The following is an 18,917-nucleotide window of genomic DNA, read 5'->3' on the forward strand; positions in this document are numbered from 1 at the left end:
TGTTTACATTAAGTCTTTTATTCTGAGATAAGGCAACAGGACCTGATTTATGCTGAGCTCCCAGATAAAGGAGTTTTGTCTCCTGCGATGGACCTGCCCATATTCAATCCCTCATTCAATTTTCACTAATTTCTCAGACTGACCATTTAAAATTGCAGGTGCCAGCAGTTTGATTGATCCTGTAACTGTGCCAGGAAGTGGACTGAAGTCATTAGGATTCTGATCCAGAGCGACTTTCTTAAGTTAATATTAGAATTAAAGTGCTTGTCTCATAGCTTAAAATAAATGCTTGTCTCACAGCTTAAATATAATGTGTAGTCCGGTCTACAAATAAATTTTACTTTGTCATTATTTAAACCTAGATAGCTAATCTAGAACAGTTTTTCAATGATAGATAAAAACAAAGTTTGTTAGTGTGCCCTCAAAACTACCTTTTAAATAGCCTTTGGATCAGAGACTAATGCAGATGAAAGCAAAAAGAGTGAAGAGGAAGGAGATTCCAAGGTGTGATTGATTTTGACAATGAAGCCAGCTTTGATCCAATTCTAAATAGGGATATAGGATTCCTTCCTATCACATACACAGATACACAACACATTACACCACAAGGTAAAATAGAGATTATTAAAACAATGGTTCAAATAAGAGGGTAGTTTAATATGTTTACTGTAAAGCCATGAACTATGAGATTCAGGCCAATTCTGGCTGGCATTTTAGAAAGGAAGTGCGAGGACTTTTTTTTCATACTCTTAGTTTACATATAGCCAAAATCACATCTCTAATTAACAAGAATGTCTTCATACTTGGATAAATTCAGATACAATAATGTTTGCATGTCGTACATATCAGATTTTTGTCGCTTGCTTTCTGTCATTATCTTTTCAGATTAGGAAGGATGACAGGAGGAAGAAGGTAAATGAGATATATGACAAAAGGGTGAAACAGGTAGAGGAAGGAACCAGGATAAATAGAGGGTGGGCATAAATGCAGCAAAGAATTGTAAAAAGACAGGAAGAAGTGACATTTGAAAAGAGATAGAGAAAAAACAACAGAAGGAAGTCCAAGAATGAGCCATGTAGGACACAACATAAGATCTAGAGAAGCAGAGGACAGCAAGCAGCAGGGGAGCGGAATATGGCAAGGAGAACAAATAAAGGAGGAAATTAAATGGAATCAAAGTACAGTGTAAGAAAAATAACCAGAAATGCAATAACAGGAAAAGAGCAGCAAGATGTTTATTAATTAATTCAAATTGTATTATTGTGAATGTTTTATTTAAAACCTAAAGTACATCTTTAAACATGAATAGCCTCTGGATGTTAAGAATTTCCCCACATAATATTAAAGATCAAATTGCCTTGCTGATATGATCCGTTTAAGCATATTATATAATGTAAGGGATTAGAATAGAAAACAAGTAACCAAACTGCTCAGTGCAGAACTATTACTGACCAACCAGCTTCTGCATACTGTATATTTTTGAGATATGCCACAACAGCAGTGGTATTTCTATGTAGCTTGAATAATTAGCTGTCCACTGAAGATAATAGACAGCACAAAGATAAACTTTGTTTATGCTACAGGATAAGAAAACTTTCAAAAGCAAAACCTTTTAGACATGTGGAATCCATAAAGAACACTCAGTTTAGTGTTATTATTTTGTCCTGCATAAGTGTCACACAACATATATAAGGCCTAGTATTGGGCATCCTAAAAGATAATTGAGAAAGATAATTAAACTTTGACTTTAAACTTTGAACTATTTAAGTGCAATTATACAAATTATGAAATATGCTGATTTGTTAGTATTTTTATTAATAATACAATAGCCAATTCAGAGTAATATTTAAGGCACAAGGTTAGAAAGCAGGAGATTATGCATTCTAGTCCTGCTTTAGGCATTGCAGCCAAATGTGTGGCTTCAGTTCTGCACTGAGCAGTTTGGTTAGATGATTTCTATTCTAATCTCAGCCCAACTCACCTCAACAGGGTTATTGTTGTGCAGAAAATAGGAGAAGGAAAGAATATTAGATATGTTGGCCTCCTTGAGTTACTTGTAAAAATAATAAAGATGAGATTTTTTAAAATCTCAAATAAATAATATAACTCTACATAACTGAAACAGAAGTATCCATTCACATTTTTAAAAGCACAGAATCACCTTCTATCCCTGGAAGATCAAAAGCTTATTCACCCCTGAATGATATTAGCATAGTCATCTGCAATCCTTTTGGAAGTTAAAGTGTTTATTAGTTGTTTTCTTACAGGGACTTTAAATAATCTAGTATTCATTTCTTAGTGTAGTGATATACATTCTAGATTCCATCTAGAACTATCTACTGTAGATGTTGAATTAATAGAATTGGCAGTAATTGAATTGATGTTCACAGAGATACCATTTTTGGGAGATGCTAATTTTAACAGAAGAAAAGTTAAGCAACAATAAAATCAAATTACTGAAATGTGTATTTTGTTATCACATAAAAGTATTTAAGGGATGGAGCCACTGCTTGTCATTGTTCTTGGGATTTACCCCTTTTTGAATGTATATTACAAAACACAGCCTTTGCTTTGTTACTTTTGTTTACTTTGCCACTTAAAAAATACTTAAATGATAATCTGCCATCCCCCTATTGATATATGGCAGTGGAATAAAAATAAATTAAGTTAGAGTTATGGTAGGGTTTTTTTTAGAGCAAGGCTGGGCAATCTTTTGATGAATGGAAAGCAGATGAAACTGTATTAATGCTGTCTGTAGTTCTTTGACATTATATAATATAAGTACGGAATTTTTAAGATTCTGAAATACTCATTGGGACAATATTTATTTATAGAATGATTTGATTTCTGTAGCTGCTCATCTCAACAAGTGACTCTGTATTCAATGACAGTATTATTTACTTATCCACCTATCCATCCATCGAGATAAATAGCAACACATGGAGAAATTCAGACCACTGAAACAGCTCTTGAGATTTTATTGATCAGATTTACTGCTTGGAATGTAGAGAATATATAATTCTGAACCATAATTTAGATGTGGCATCACCTGTGTATTATCTTTATAAATAAATAAGTCAGGCGAGTAAACATGCCTAATACTTCTTTCTCCAAATGGGATAAAAATAAAGTTTAATAAATAAATAACAAATAAAACAGTTGCCCCATTGCTTTGTCTTAAAACAGGGGTGTCACCTAATCACGGCAACAAACTCGCCTAGTCACAGCGTTGTCACGTGATGTATCGTGACGTTTTCCCCCTTTGCTAAACCGGGCATGGGCATGGCCAGTGTGTGATCCATCCGGCTCATGGGCCACAAGTTTGACAACCCTGTCCCAAAACAATATGTTTGCAGGTGATAATCTCTCTCACACACAAAAAAAATATGAACTTATAACCATTTGTAGTGGATTGTTGCTAGTAGAGGGCTGTAACATACTGTCAGGCCATCTAGATCCTACAGTAAAAATGTGTTTCTTATGAGTTATTAGCTAGTTGGTGGGCATAATTGAATTGATTCCTAAAACACAGAAATCAAGCAGTATGCAACAAATGTTTTCAGATTTTGTACCATATCAGGAGGAGAGGACTCAATTGCATACATAGGATTCCTGATTCAATACTTGTCAATTTCCATATAAGACTGAAAAAAGTCTGAAGAATCATTTTCAGTCAAAACTTAATAAATGAACTACTGGTATAATTTAGTGTAAGGTACATTCCTATGTTCTTACATCTTCAATATTTATAATAAATAGAATCAGAAACATAATATAAACAATCATAAACCCATCAAAGGTTTATACAATAATTCAAGAATAGCAGTAGTAAGACCAATACAATAAAAAGTTCATATATTATTAATATAAATCTTTAAAAGTATTTTATTATAGGGAATAACATTTAATGTGTTCCACCATATAATGGGCTTATTGTGGAAGAATAGCATTGATCTATGATACCCAAAAGCAATAATAGCATCTTTTAAGTTTATCTCTATGGCTTAATTTCTGATTAATTACTTGAAGTCTTAGTTCAGATATTATGTTGAGGCTTTAATAGAAACTCCGAGGGCTTTTCCCTTTCTAAATCTATCTGGTGGAGGTTACAGTTTAATCCAGTACTTTAATTTTTTTAAAAAAAATCTTAGGCTTTGAAAATATTTCTAATATGATATCTAGTAATCTATAGCTATTGGAAATATATTATTCTATCTCAGTTTAGTTTCTATTTCCCAAGTCAATTTTTTCAACTGAAATCGTTTTCAGATAGCAGAAGAATTCTTCGAATGGTTAAAAATCTACTGAAACTTAAAGAAATGTATTTTTATGATGCAAAATATATAAATGTAGATTTCCATTGAGCTTGATGAAGAGTCAAATTATTTTCAGAACCCATTATGAAGCTTGCTTTCTCTAGATTTTGAAAAGGTGAGAAAGCGGGTTAGATCCCAGTACTCTCCTATTTTAATGGATTAAATCACTCATTGTTTTTTGAATGCAAACTTTAGAAACAGTTTAAGAATTGGGAGATCAGTTGTTTATAAAAGAAAAAAAAGCTTCATGTAACATTTGGTTCAATTTAGGTGACCTAATCATGTACATGCTTCAAAATATGAATTTCAGCTCATAAGTAATGCCTTTGGTACCATTGTACCAACAATTCAACTGTAAGTGGACAGTGGCATTAATCAAAGGGTTGACTGCCAATGTACTTTGGATCAATCTGGAAACAGAGAGGAAAAATTCAACAGTCTGGGAATCTGATACATAAATCATTAATAGTGTCAATACAAATTAGCTCAGAACTTACTAAAATGTACATCAATACTTACTAAAAATGTACATCAATAATTTTCTTTGATTCAGTGTTAACTCCTGCTTTTTTCTTGACAGGGTTTTTCAAAAGTAATTTGCTATTGTCTCTTCCCTAGTACTGAAAGAGAGTGACTGGGTGGGTCTGCCCATTCAGCTGGCTTTATGATTAAGACTTGACTAGAACTCACGGATTTCCAGTTTTTTCTCTGGTGCCTTAACCATTTTATTCTAGAGTATTCGACTAGAATCCACCCAGCAATCTGTCTCTGATTTGTGTCAGTTTCATGAATATTCACTAATAAGTCCATTCTGATCCATTCCTGTGTCAAATTTAAATTTAAACAAAATAGTCTGTATGAAATTACTGTACATTCTTTTTCTTACAATACATGCCTAAATCTAATAATATTCATATATGCATTTTACTACATTACTATCTGAAATATTGATCATAACATAGGAAAGTATAAAATCTTATCAGCAGTTCAGTTGCAGAACAATTTCATAATAGGAAAGAATAGTTTTACATTTGTCATCTAGATCAGAGCTGTCAAACTCCCGGCCACACTCACGCCCTTAGTAAGGGAAAAAAGTCCTGATAACATCACGTGATACCCCATGATGATGTGAATTTGAAACCCCTGATCTAGGTGTCATTCCTCATCGTTAAAGCTGTTGACTTTTAAGTGGTGTACTGTGGTTTATACTACAAAGGGCTAGGATCAGGACCAAAAAACTAACAGTAAAGCAGCTTCTTCTTCTTCTTCTTCTTCTTCTTCTTCTTCTTCTTCTTCTTCTTCTTCTTCTTCTTCTTCTTCTTCTTCTTCTTCTTCTTCTTCTTCTTCTTCTTCTTCTTCTCCTTCTCCTTCTCCTTCTCCTTCTCCTTCTCCTTCTCCTTCTCTTTCTCCTTCTCCTTCTCCTTCTCCTTCTTCTTCTTCCAGGGTCCACTTTTCAGATCATCGAACACACTTTGCACAGTCAGCTGTGTCTCCAAGGTGCAGGCCCTTGGCTTGCTTATCTTTGATGATGGTGTCTTGCCATCTCTGTTTTGGACACCTGCGAGGTCGCTGACCATTGATTTCTAAAGTAAAGCAACTTAGTTCAGTTTATACAGTATTTATTACATTTGGCATATTTTTTGAACTTTACAGGTTGTAAAATACCCAGCAAGTTATTTTTATTATGTCCATTCAATTTTAAAAAGTAGCAGATTCTCTTATTACTTGCCTTTACAATCATCTCTACAAACATCTACAAGCAATGTTCATTCATAAATGCATGCATACATAATATATTTTTCTTCTTCTTAGTTTTCTTGTTCGATTTTAATAACAATAGCTATTTAACTGTGAACTTTTAGTAATAAACTAATATTCCAAATAACCAGCTAAAAAAGGCTAAACCATGCTTTTTTTTTTTTGAATTTTTATTTTATTCCGGAGACCACCTGAAGAAATCCTCCATTTTCTTTACAAGGTTTTTCAGAAGTGGTTTCCTATTGCCTCCTTTCTAGGGCTGAGAGAAAGGGGCTGGCCTAAGCTGGCTTTGTGCCAAAGGTGGGACTTGAATTTAGTGTCTTCTAGTTTCTACTTTGATACCTTAAACAGTACATTAACCAGTTCAAAGTAATCACTTCCCAGGTAAATTGGAAGTGCTGATAATAATTGTTAGTTATCAAGGGTTGTATAGTTTACATATTCTTTAAAGATATCCATTCAGGTATCTTGTATAATCTGACAGAACTGTATCTTCATTTTGATTTGTAAGATAATTGTAATCCCCGAATTGTTAGTTATCAAAGATTGTATAATTTACATATTTTTTAAAGATACCCATTCAGGTATCTTGTATAATCTTCTGATAGGACTATATCTTCATTTTGGTTTGTAAGATATTATCTATTTGGAATAAGATAAAGACCTATTGTTACCCTCAGTCCTATTTTGAGGTAAATATTCTTGCAGTTCTTTGTGGCTGCCATTTTTATCAGGCGTTCAGAACACTCTCACTCTGCCTCTTTCGAACATATCAATGTTTCACTTGTATGATTTATGGTGAGACAAGCTTAGACTTGGCCGCTTTTCTTTCAGTAACAGAGAAAAGAAATGTCTCCGGTGCCTAGTCTGTAAAGAAAGTTCATTCATGTGTAAATTATCAGTTGGCCTTTATTTGCTTGGCCTGTGGAGAGTACACATGCAGATAAAAGATGTGGTGGGTCAGGGTTTAGTACGTGCAGTTTTCTCCAGTTGTCAGAGATTATCAGACAGGCTGGGATGTTTTATTGCCATTAATTTGCAGTTTACAGAATTAAATAAAACTTAGCAAGTAGAATGCTTTTAAGACATATGAATATAATATACATCATGGATGGAGACATACACACACACACACATACACATATCTATGATGTGTATTATCAATAATGTTCTTTCTTACAAGTAAGTTATATAAAAATTATATATATTTGATTCTTTTTGCTAAATTAGAATATTATATTTTTCATCCAAAAGCTGCAATATGAAACCATTTTTGCATCCTTATCAATAATAAGCAAATATCTTGTATATCAGTTTTCACTGCAATATTTTAAAGAGTTCTTTATGTACGGTTATCAGTTGAATTGTTGAAATGTTCAGCTGATTTAAATATGCAGAGCTGTTTTTCTATCAGTTAAGGTATTTATTTTATAATAACCTTTTTAGCGATAGTTGTACAGACATAAGAGCTAGGTGGCAGCTGCAATCTATACAGAAGCAGTAGAAAAGGTTGTTTGATCTGTAAGATCTTTGGTCTAAGTAATAGATTTGGTTGCCTTTTATTGAAACATAATCAAGAATCATTAAAGCCTATTAGCAGCTCTGTTGTAAGTACACGTTATAACACAATTTTCATAGTCTCAGTTATCCTCACTAAAGTAAAGTTATTAAGCTACAACTGTCTCTTAGTTACAGAAGGTTGATCATAAATGAGGTAGGATGCTAAGCCAGTGAAATGGAAATTTCAACTCCCTGTTGGATTTGATCCATCAGGTCAGCTTCAATTTAGACTTTTGGGACCACTTCTTCCATTGAGATGCTGATACCCAGGGTCATAGCTGAAAAGAATATTATTAACAAATCTGCATATATTTGTAATATAAGCATAAAACTTTTTTCTTACCCAGACCAATACAATTAAATCTATACACAGGGTTCCTTTTGCTTTTCCTAACATGTTCTTATTTTTATGAGTGATAACTATTACTGATATGCAAATACATAGCTACTTTTTGGCTTACTTTTAAAAAAAAAACTTATTTCTTGAATTTATTTTAGCTTAACAGTTTTCAATGTGTTTTATTCCCATGACGTTTTATTGAGTTATTTTAGAAATCTAAGCTGTTTCTTTTGTGAAAATCACAAAATACTTAATGCATTGATAAATTTCTGTTTTTCCTCATTTTTAATGTCACAAAATAGCTTAGTGTAGTTCTGAAGACAAAAAGGGGCACATATAAGAGGTGAACAAGGGAAAGCTGGAATTCTGGAATTATCTTCCATTGGGGTCTGGAAGGAAGAGGCAGGTGGGACTGTTTTAATAATAATAACCAATATTCAGAAGAATGATAACAGCTTCCCAGTCAGCAAATTGTTTCAAGCAAGGTCTTTTTACACAGGAATGTTTATTTCAGCACATATATAAGAAAAGATATTCCCTACAACCTCTACAAGTGGAAGGGTTTTTGTTTGTTTAAAAAACGCAGGCAGGCCTCCAAGAGAAACGAGAAGGAAAACCTGGCTATTGTGAGTAAGGAATAGTGTTCTGAAACATCTGGGAAAAGATTACATTCTACAAGAAATTACAAAAGGTCTATGGGAAAGAGAAAGGGATTGCATATATCAAGTAATCCTGGGAAACTGGTATGCATTTAACTAAAAATGTTGCGTTCAGTTAACTTTATTTTGGCTGTGGATGTGTTTTTAACCAAATGTATTTTCTGCAGTCTTTACAGACTCTGAAAGCTACATAATTTTATCTTTTTATGCAACTTGGAATCTCTGCATTTTCATTTCTCCTATCTATATTCTACAAAAAGTCTCATGAGTTTAACCTTTAATTGGGCAAACAGAGATAGGACAAAACCTTTTCAACAAAATGGGCTAAAAATGCATTAAAAAATCTGGGACCCATGACTCCCGTGGAGTTGAAATTTGGCAAATTTTATAAAACATTTTATGAATAAAAATTGTTATCAAATATTTTAGGACATAATTCAAAATATCATAAAACATTTCTTGTTGTTCGCTGCTGATGTTTGAATGTGCTCTACAGATCAACTTGAGCTACTTTTAAGGCAGATATATATCTCAATATCTCCCTGAATTTTAAAGAATTTTTCCAGTGAAGGCAGTATGTTACAAACTCTATTATTGTTGTGAAGGCACTGAAGAATCCGGCAAGGTAATGTTTCTGATAAAAATGACCAAATTGAACACAGGTTATTTAATTTTTAATAAAACTTTATTTTATTTCTGTCTTATGCGATAGGCCTCTTCTCACAAAACAGGGGATGGATGGACTGATTTATTAGCCACGTGCCTCAGTGTTACAGGACTGGAAAATGGCTATATCATTTATTTTTTTCTTCTTTTTTACCTTTACTTGCCAATAATTCATGCAGTTTGTAGAGGTCCCATCTCTTTCACACTGGGTACTTACTAAAAATAATCCCAGATGAGGCATTCTCTTGAAAAATCATGCTGACAAGAATACCAAGTCATTATACCAAGATGAAGGGCTTCTGGTAGAAGAACTTTGACTGTGGTGGTGAAAATAAATGGAATCTCCACCCCTTTTCCTCCTTCTCTTTTGGACATGACCGGCTCGTCTTGCCTAATACTATCAGACCCAAATTGACCCATACAGTATACAGTACTGGAATACTGGGTATAAGTTAGAAGAAGGAAGAATCTAACTGATTTTTTTTAAAAAAAAAAACTTCTCAAGACAGATCAATAGTAGTTCCAAATGTCCAGATAAATGGTGGGTCTCTTTCATTGGATATGATCAAAGAGAGGTTAGCCAGCCATCTGCTGGGGATGCTTTATTTTGGATGAGGAAGTAAATGGCCACTTCCAACTCTGTGAGTCTGACTTTTGAAAGTTTACGTTAAAGAGGTTGGTTGTGAAGATTCCTATTTGATGGAAGATCTTTACCTCTTTTGAAAAGTCTCAGTATAGAAAGCAAAGGGAGCAAAATTTTCGAACACAGAAAGGATGCTAACCAACTTTTTAAAAATACTATTTGAGGGCTCCAAAAAATCATTTACAGCAAAATCTTCCCCGTAGAATACTGATACATATTATTATGTACAATATAAATGCTAAAATTAGCACAAAATTCTAAATAAATGAAAGCATGAAAATTATCTCTGAATAATAATGTAATACCATAGATATTATTATACTGCATATATTGGTAATGTGAATTATTTTACAACCACCTACATTCTTGTTTCAAACTGGCTGTGACCAACTTAATATCACTGCATTAGCATACATTAAACTAGAAACATCTTATAAGGTATTCTGTTTGTAGCTGCTTCAGTGTGATATTTCACACTCCGTTGTACCACTTGCCTCATCATGTAAATCCATATTTTGCAAATCTCCAAATTAAAAAAAATGCAATGTAATTATGTATTGAAAAAGAGTATCAATCAATAAATATACAGCAAGGTCATCTTGATTCTGGATCAACCTTAGAATGTCAGTAAAGGAGAAAATAATATAACAAAGCTGACAAAAATTTCCAAGTTCTGAATATTAGCATGTCAAAGAAAAGGAAACACAGGATTTGGAAAAGAAACAAATTTTCACTCACAAAGATAGCTATTATTTTTCCCATTCTTTTTGTTGTTGTTGTTGTTCTTTTGTTTCTATTTCTGGTTTCTATTTCTAAATTGGAATTGTTCTAAATTTTGGATATTGTATTCAATTTTTTTTTTAAAAAAATCACCCACTCTCATAGCTTCATAGGTCAAGGTTACTCTTTTTTTTTACTCTGGGCCAGAAAGCAAGGTCCTTTTGATTAAAAACATATTAATAATGGTTTTGTTCATCTGAGTTAATCCAGAGTTCTGCTGGAAATAACTTGTGCACAAATTGAATATTAAAGCTATACCTTTTTTGGCGATATTAGTTGCTAGAGACTGCCTCAGAATAAACATGATCAATGTCATTATTCTAATTAATAATAATAATAATCTTCCATCAATTTGCCTAATGTTCTTAATAACTATTTAAATAACTAGAGTTGCACATTTGGGGGGAACTGAGAAATATTTCCTTTAGTTAATGGAACCATAAATACCATAATTGGCCAAAACTCTCTTTGAACACAATGTGACTTTACTTCTCATAAACACAACATAGTATAATGCTATCACTAGAATGCTAATTCAAATTACTCTTTTCAATTCTAATATTGAATTGAAACTATAGCAGCAGGAACATTATTTTATTACAGCCATTGATCTATCAAAATTCTAATATACCTTTAGATCCACTTCATATTTTTGGCAACTACAGTTTAAAAAGGTTTGTGTTGGATGGGTGTCCATCAGAAACTATGAAAATGATACATTATTTCTGAATATGCGTTGATTTAATTAAATGTGAAAAAGCTATAAGGTCTGTAGTTACGGATATATTAACACTGAAGCTTTCATAAATTTCTGTCAAGAATATATTAAACATAGACCAAAGAATTGGAATCTCTGATAATGTCCTAACAATGGCTCATGTCTTAAAAACATTAAAATGGTATTGATGTCAATAAAGCTGATTCATCAAAAATTGCCGTGTTTTAAACTTTTCAAAAATGTATTTGAAAGGATGGACATTAATTTTTTTCTTTGTGGAAGAAGTACAAATTTAAAATGGACCTTTGAATTTCTGAAATAATATTTTGATGTACATTAATAAATATATGCATAAATCTTTAAAGGTAAGAAATCTTAATGTAATGTTGAATTATATTCCAAAGCTCTGGAATCTCTGTGTGAAAAACATGGTTTACTGTGCATTATAAGGTTGGATAAGCTAAAAAAATAACATTGAGAAATTGGAAATGTGATATTATTTTACATGTTAAGGATTGGTGTTTGGAAAAGTATAACTTATCCATCTGGAAAAGACAGTATTTTTTCAATCAAAAAACTAATATTTTCTTCTTTGGCATATTTTAGTATTTTACAATAATATTATGTATCTAATTATATATTTGTTTCCCTTTTTTCCTATTTTTGTTTTTTATCCTTTTTACCTTCATGGATCCCTTTGCTTATATTCTGTACGCCTTAAAAAATTAATACCTATTTTTTGGTGAGGAGTTACTACAGTTCCTAAACTGTAACCAGACTCCAAAGAAATTAGCTCTATATATATCCATGAAGGCTTATATTTCTTGAATCTTTTTTGTTCGCTTGCTTGCTTCCTTCCTTCCTTAAATTTGCTACAGCTGCCACACTTCAGTGGTGCCTGGGCAGTGTACAAAAACAAACAAACAATAAAAACAAAAAAATAAAACAGTACAGAAGGTTCAGACTAAAACAAAATATAATATAGCATTAACTCTGATTATTTTATGTTGTCCTGATAAATGGAAGCAAGTATATTTTCAAAACTTGTCATATGGCAGTAAAAGGAAAAATATGGCAGGAAAAATATGTAAAATTCTACTGGGATATGAAAAGCCTATTTTATATTGCTATCTGAAGTAATTTTTAGGATCCTGATCAGTGGTGGGCTTCAACTTATTTTTACTACTGGTTCTGTGGGCATGGCTTGGAGGGCATGTTGTGGCTTGGTGGGGTGTGGCTTGGTGGGTGTGGCAGGGAAAGGATACTGCAAAATCTCCATTCCCACCCCTCTCCAAGAGGAAGGTTACTGCAAAATCCAATTCCCTCTCCACCCTGCTAACTTGCTTTCCTGCTCCGCTCTCCTATACAGGGCAACCAAAGAAGACCCAGCCTAGCAGCTGGAACTGATGTGGGAGGCAGAGAATATATGTGGGCGGGGCCAGTCAGAGGTGGTATTTACCGGTTCTCCGAACTACTCAAAATTTCCGCTACCAGTCCTCCAGAACTGGTCAGAACCTGCTGAATACCTCCTCGGATTCCTGATTCTTTTAATATGATATACCAAGACAAATTGCTTGTGTATCTAATCACACCTGACTAATAAAGAATTCTATTCTGTTCTGTTCTGTTCTGTTCTGTTCTATGCTATGCTATTCTATTCTATTCTAAAAGATATCTTACTTCAATAATATCAACTGTTTGTATAGTAACAAGCTGATATTTGATATTTGGTACTGTGAATACAAATATGTTTTATATCTATTATTATGGTACTTAGTGTAGAAATATATATCCTTTTAGCATATTAAAACACTTTGTAGCAAATTTCTTGCAAATATCTTTTATACATCTGTGAAAAGATATACATGAAATAATTATATGACAAAGTAAAAATACCATAGGTAACTAGCAGATTTGTTTATATACAAAACTTTATTCACAATGATAATTGAATTCAAATGTATGTGATTATTTATAGGCTACATGTCTCTATCTTTTAGCTCTAAATTTCAGAATCTTAAGAGTATAATCCCTTGTAAATAGTGATCCTAAACTAAGTTCTATTGAATTAAATAGGAATTATTTCAAGATATAATGGATAGGTACTTTAAAGTATCTTGATTTCGAAAACAAAAAGAGCAAAAATGCTAGACTGAATATATTATCACCATAATACTTCAGAGTGATCATAATAGCTAAAAAGCATTTTGAAATTTGTAAACTTCACAAGCCATGGAATACAAATCTATTTTTGCAAGTAATATTTCCAAATCTTTTATGTTTCTGACATGCTACTGGTGCTATGTGCGAATTCCATTAATACAAGATAGAATAGCCAGTAAGGATTTTACAAACATAAGCTGATCTGAAAGCAAATGTCTGATTTAAGCTGCAATCTTATACTTACTTATTAGTGAGTAAGCCTTATTTAACACAGTGAGACTGTTGAGGAAGCATGCATAATCTCCCTACTTCGACTTTAAAATATATTAATTAAATTAAATATCTTGAAATGTATCTTAAAGTATTTTTAAGGTCTTCATTGAAGCATATGCTTTTACATTGAAGTACTTCTGATCATTTTCTTTCAAGAAAAAATAATCCTGGAATGATCTGTAGTCTGGGAAAAGTATCTTCACCCAACAGTTTTGGCAGCTGCCAGAGCCACCAGATAGATGCTAGAATTTGGTCCCCCTTAAAACAAGCTATTCTTTCAAAATCGGAACAGCATTTTCCCTAATGCCCTCCCCCCAGCTTATCAAAACTATATTAGTGTTCTTACCCAAACCTTGTTCCAAGTAAATAAACACCAAACAGAGATAAAAGCAAAACCTTTTAATGCTTCTTTGCGAATTCTGTTAATTCACGGTTAAAAGGCCATTAAAACTAATTGTTTCTGATAAGAAAGACCCTTGCCAAGGTTGGTCAAGGCTGCCAAAAGCATGAGATTAAGTTGCCAAGAAATATTCCAAACAAAAAGTCTTCAAACATAACCAAGATAGTCCGAACTTCCACAAAGCTTGAAGTGCAAGAACTTCTTTGCTTCCTGCAAAGAATACCGGTCTCTCAGGCTGCCTTTTATCTTTTAGGGGCCATTACCTTGCAGCCTTACTCCCGAGTTCCCCGTGCTGCTGCAGCTGCTCTTTCCTATGAACAACCCTGCACGCACGTGCACTAAGCACAGGCTCCTTGGGGTCCTCTGTATCATTGCTGCCAGCCTCCACAATCTCCGAAGGTAGCACTCCACTCCCTGATGGTCCTGGCCCCATCCCTACATCACCCGAGACCCCTCATCTGAGTCCTTGCTCTCTGAGACCTCAGCTGTCCTCACCTGCTGCCAGCGAACCACAACAATTATTTAAGACATTGTATCAATTCAAATGATGCTATTTCAAAAGTTGGCATCAAGTAAATATGCTATAACCCAAGTAAGTATGCTATTACCACAATTACGCTATCATCTAACACTACTGAATGGAGATTTTCCTAGATTCCTACATTCTTACATTTTGCTACATTCAAACCAGTAGTGGGATTCAAAATTTTCTACTCCCAGTTCTGTGGGCATGGCTTGGTGGGCGTGGCAGGGGAAGGATACTGTAAAATATCCGATCAGAGCCATTTGCCAGTTCTCTGAACTATTCAAAATTTCCGCTACCGGTTGTCCAGAACTGGTCAGAACCTGCTGAATACCACCTCTGATTCAAACCATCTTCAACCTACCTAAATGTTTGCAAGAGCTAGACAATTATATTTTTTATCTATTCTTAGCACATCAGAAAAAGTACTACTGAGTGAATGCTAGTTATGGCCAATCCTTAAAGTTATGCTGTGATCAAATTTCAGGCATTTGGCAACCTGCCATATTTATAATTGCAACTTGAGCTACAATTCACCTGCCTTCCCCCCACCCACCAGTACCCTTTTTGGGCTCTTTTGCATACTGCATTGCTGGCCCAACTGACCATTAGCATCTTCTTCCTCCCACTGCTGATGAAGCATACCTGTGTATGGCAGCAGCTGGTCCTGTGCAAGGCTGTGTGAGACCTATGTAAAGGCCTCCATTATACCATGCAAGGCCTCCCCAAGGACCCACATGGCCATAGGGAGGCTGTACAAATGCCTTACAAAGAGCCAGCAACTGCCTTTTCTAGGCACACCTTATCGGAAGAAGAAAAAAGACGACAGCAGTGCAGAGCGGCCAAACGGAAACAGATGGGGGAGGAATTAAACCAGAGGCAAGCATAGCAGGGCAGGAGAAGTTTGAGGTCCACACCTAACAACAGCAGTCCTTGTCTAATGACCACGACTGGGACTTCCAGAATTGTGTCACTAAGCAGTACAGTCATATGATATTTCATCTTAACAAACATTTCACTTAGCAGTGGAAATTCTGGTCCCAATTAGGGTAATTAAGCAAAAACTACATGTTAGCAGAGAAGCCTTAGTCACCATTTCAGTGTCCTCATTAGCCATAACGAAACATATACTACAACATAATTCAGGTATCTTATAGAATAGAAAAGTAATTTACTTTAAAATAACACGAGATGGCAATTCTAGCCAGCTATTTTAGTGCAACGTAATTTCTGTTATGGCATACCACATGATCCAAATCAAGCAATGCTGCTGTTCAGGTCCAATAACAATCTGTTTTTATGTCTCATTAAAATCAAATTTGATTTTCAGATTTTTATGATATGTAGCTAGAATAAAAAGTAAATCACAACATATGGTATGTAATATTTAATGTTCATGCAGCATATAGTCAATGAGCGATCAAAAATAGGAACTACCATATCTCAGTGTAAAGCATCTTAATCATTTTAACCAAAAAATCTCAAGTATTGTTTTTCAGAAATATGAAGATAAATGGGAACTCTTTGATCCTTCTCTTAGTCATTAGCTTTTTTTTTCCAGACTTGAAAGTGATAATTGGAAAACCAAATGTTCCAAATCTAACACATCATGATTATAGCATTTAACTAAGACATGGTGCATGTTTCTGTTGAAGATCTCTTTTAACTGGTTATACTTATACAGATATAAAAGAAATGTGAATAAATATAAATCGCTTACATGTTTTTATCTCTCATTCCATCATTACATGCTGGAAATCTATATATATAAAAGCAAAATACCACTCACGCATCATCATAAAATCTCCAGAACCATAAAGCCTACAGACTTGAAATTTGGCATGTATGTTTCTCTTGGCTTCTAGGTACTCACTAAGAAAGGATTTTTCGAAATGACCATCAGAGCATTAGTATTTCGTATATTATTATTAACATGCTCTGATGCTAAAGAGTTCTACTCCCCCTCCCCACCTGAAAAAAAATCTGTTCCAAACGCAAAACACAAGCACAGAAGAAGAGTTTCAGTTTTAGTTTCACAGCACCAAGCAGCTTTAATGCAGAACAGTTGAGCTAAGCCACACCCAGGCTCCTTGCTGTCTCCTTCTTGCTCACACAGCAAATACTGTTTCAATTTCCAAGCAGCCCTCAACTCTCTCACACATTGACAGGACACTAGCCATATGAATACCAATGGATGCTGGTAGGCAGAGGCAGAATTTTCCCCCTTATTTTCCTCCACAAAAACTAAGCCCAACCACATTGTTTTGTAGCAAAGCACGGGTATCAAGCTAGTGGAATGATATAATGATTATTTTTCACAAAGGAAATACATTGATAGATACTATTAGTTTTCAATATCCTTGTATTACTGTTGTGTTTTGTTTGATAGAACCAATAGATAGAACCAATAGTATTGGTTTCCGTTATTTCTTATCCACACAGCACTATATGTTTTTTTTTAAAGGTAACTAAGAAGAAAACATTAAGTAGTGTACATAGTTAAATGTAAATTTGTCATATTAGAACATGCTAGATAATTCATTATCCATTGGATCATCTGTTCAAAGATATTTCCTTGCCAAAATAAAGAAACAAAATGACCATCAGCAGATTGGTATTGTTTTTGTTTTAAAATTAAATTAGAAAATATAATTTTAGTAAAGAAGGAAGATGTGTAGCAAAACAAATATAGATGCTTTTTGTTTAACAAAGGTTTTTGATGGCAACATTTGTAGTTTATCTATCTATCATTGACTATCAATACAATGAATATTTTCACTAATATGTCCTAATTTTCATATTAGCTGTATTTGAAACAACTTGTATTTGAAATTTATTTTTTCATAGGAAATATTTTATGTTTTAAATTGAAACAAAAAAGGTAGACTGCAATCTATGAAAAAATACCATGTTATGAGATTAATTTATGTATAATATATGTGTATGTATAATATCAAGCTTGCTGTTATTTTAAATAACAATTTTTCTACATTTTGCACAGAAAATATATACTACTTGTTCATTTGTTGAACTACAATTTCTATCCAGAATTTGCTCTTGACATACTGAATTATAATAGACAGAGGTTTATTGGTTAAGTTATATGGGAAATCCTTCTTCATGTTGCCTATAAATTATAAATAATGTATTTTAAAGGGCTGTAATTTAGGAGAAGCATTATTCTTACGAATAACACTCATGTAAATTTCTTAAAGTAAAGCTTATTAGCTTTATGGTTACACTATTGGTGTACTTGACCCATAGGAATGATTACTATCCATAAAATAATAGACTAGATCATTATTACTTACCTTTTCTAGTAATGTTGATTAGCAAGATCACCAAAGATCTTTCTGATAGAGGATCTATATTCACAATATTCACTGTATTGATATAAATCATCTTATGAGACAATAAAGTTATCCTCTTCTATAAATAAAGCAAAAGGCTCCTGTCAACCTAGCAGTTTGAAAGCATGCAAATGCGAGTACATAAATAGGTATCACTTTTGTAGGAATGTAATAATGCTTCATGATGTCATGCTGGACACATGTCTGCAGAAATGTTTTCGGACAGTGCTGGCTCAGTGAAACAGAGCTGAGCGCCGCCCACTATAGTCAGGAATGACAAGCAGAGTAAAATCTACAGGGACTCCTTTATCTTTTATTTTGTTAGAACAATTAGTTTAATTTTATTTCTAAAAGTGAGTGTGACAGCTTTCAATAAAATAAATAGAATGTACATATTATATATGTACTTACATATTATTTGATAATTATATTAAAAATGTATGTTGTAACTTGAATGATTCTCCCTATTTTAAAAATAGTTTTGGAAAGCAGCTACAGTGTTATTCTAACCCCTTCCTTTCCTTTCCTTTCCTTTCCTTTCCTTTCCTTTCCTTTCCTTTCCTTTCCTTTCCTTTCCTTTCCTTTCCTTTCCTTTCCAAAGCAAAACTAGGGAGCATAGAAGGTAAGAAATCAAACAGAAGTAAAAGCACAACAATTACCATAAAGAGAAATGTTTAAATAAGTTGCCAATTATCTTTAGGCCATCTTTTATTTCATTATTGAAAAAACTGAGTGATCTGAATTTAATGATGTTTTTGGAAAGTTACC

At 33.5% G+C, this 18,917-nt stretch overlaps 1 protein-coding gene across 11 annotated transcripts in view; it reads left to right on the plus strand.

Moving 5' to 3' along the window:
• The window catches only part of ARB2A (ARB2 cotranscriptional regulator A), a 214,648-nt gene that overhangs the window by 182,163 nt on the left and 13,568 nt on the right, over window positions 1-18,917 (plus strand). Inside the window, exon 11 of one of the 11 annotated variants that reach the window (XM_087927051.1) lies at window positions 12,810-12,868. The exons of the other annotated variants lie outside the window; for them this stretch is intronic. Coding sequence (XP_087783177.1) covers window positions 12,810-12,847 — 38 coding nt within the window. The 3' untranslated portion in view covers window positions 12,848-12,868. Of the gene's footprint in view, window positions 1-12,809; window positions 12,869-18,917 lie in introns of those variants that run through there. 11 annotated transcript variants of the gene reach the window in all.

Source organism: Pseudonaja textilis, chromosome 2 (assembly GCF_049901715.1).
Source record: "Pseudonaja textilis isolate UNSWEBS1 chromosome 2, rPseTex1.2, whole genome shotgun sequence".
NCBI classification, from domain to species: domain Eukaryota; kingdom Metazoa; phylum Chordata; class Lepidosauria; order Squamata; family Elapidae; genus Pseudonaja; species Pseudonaja textilis.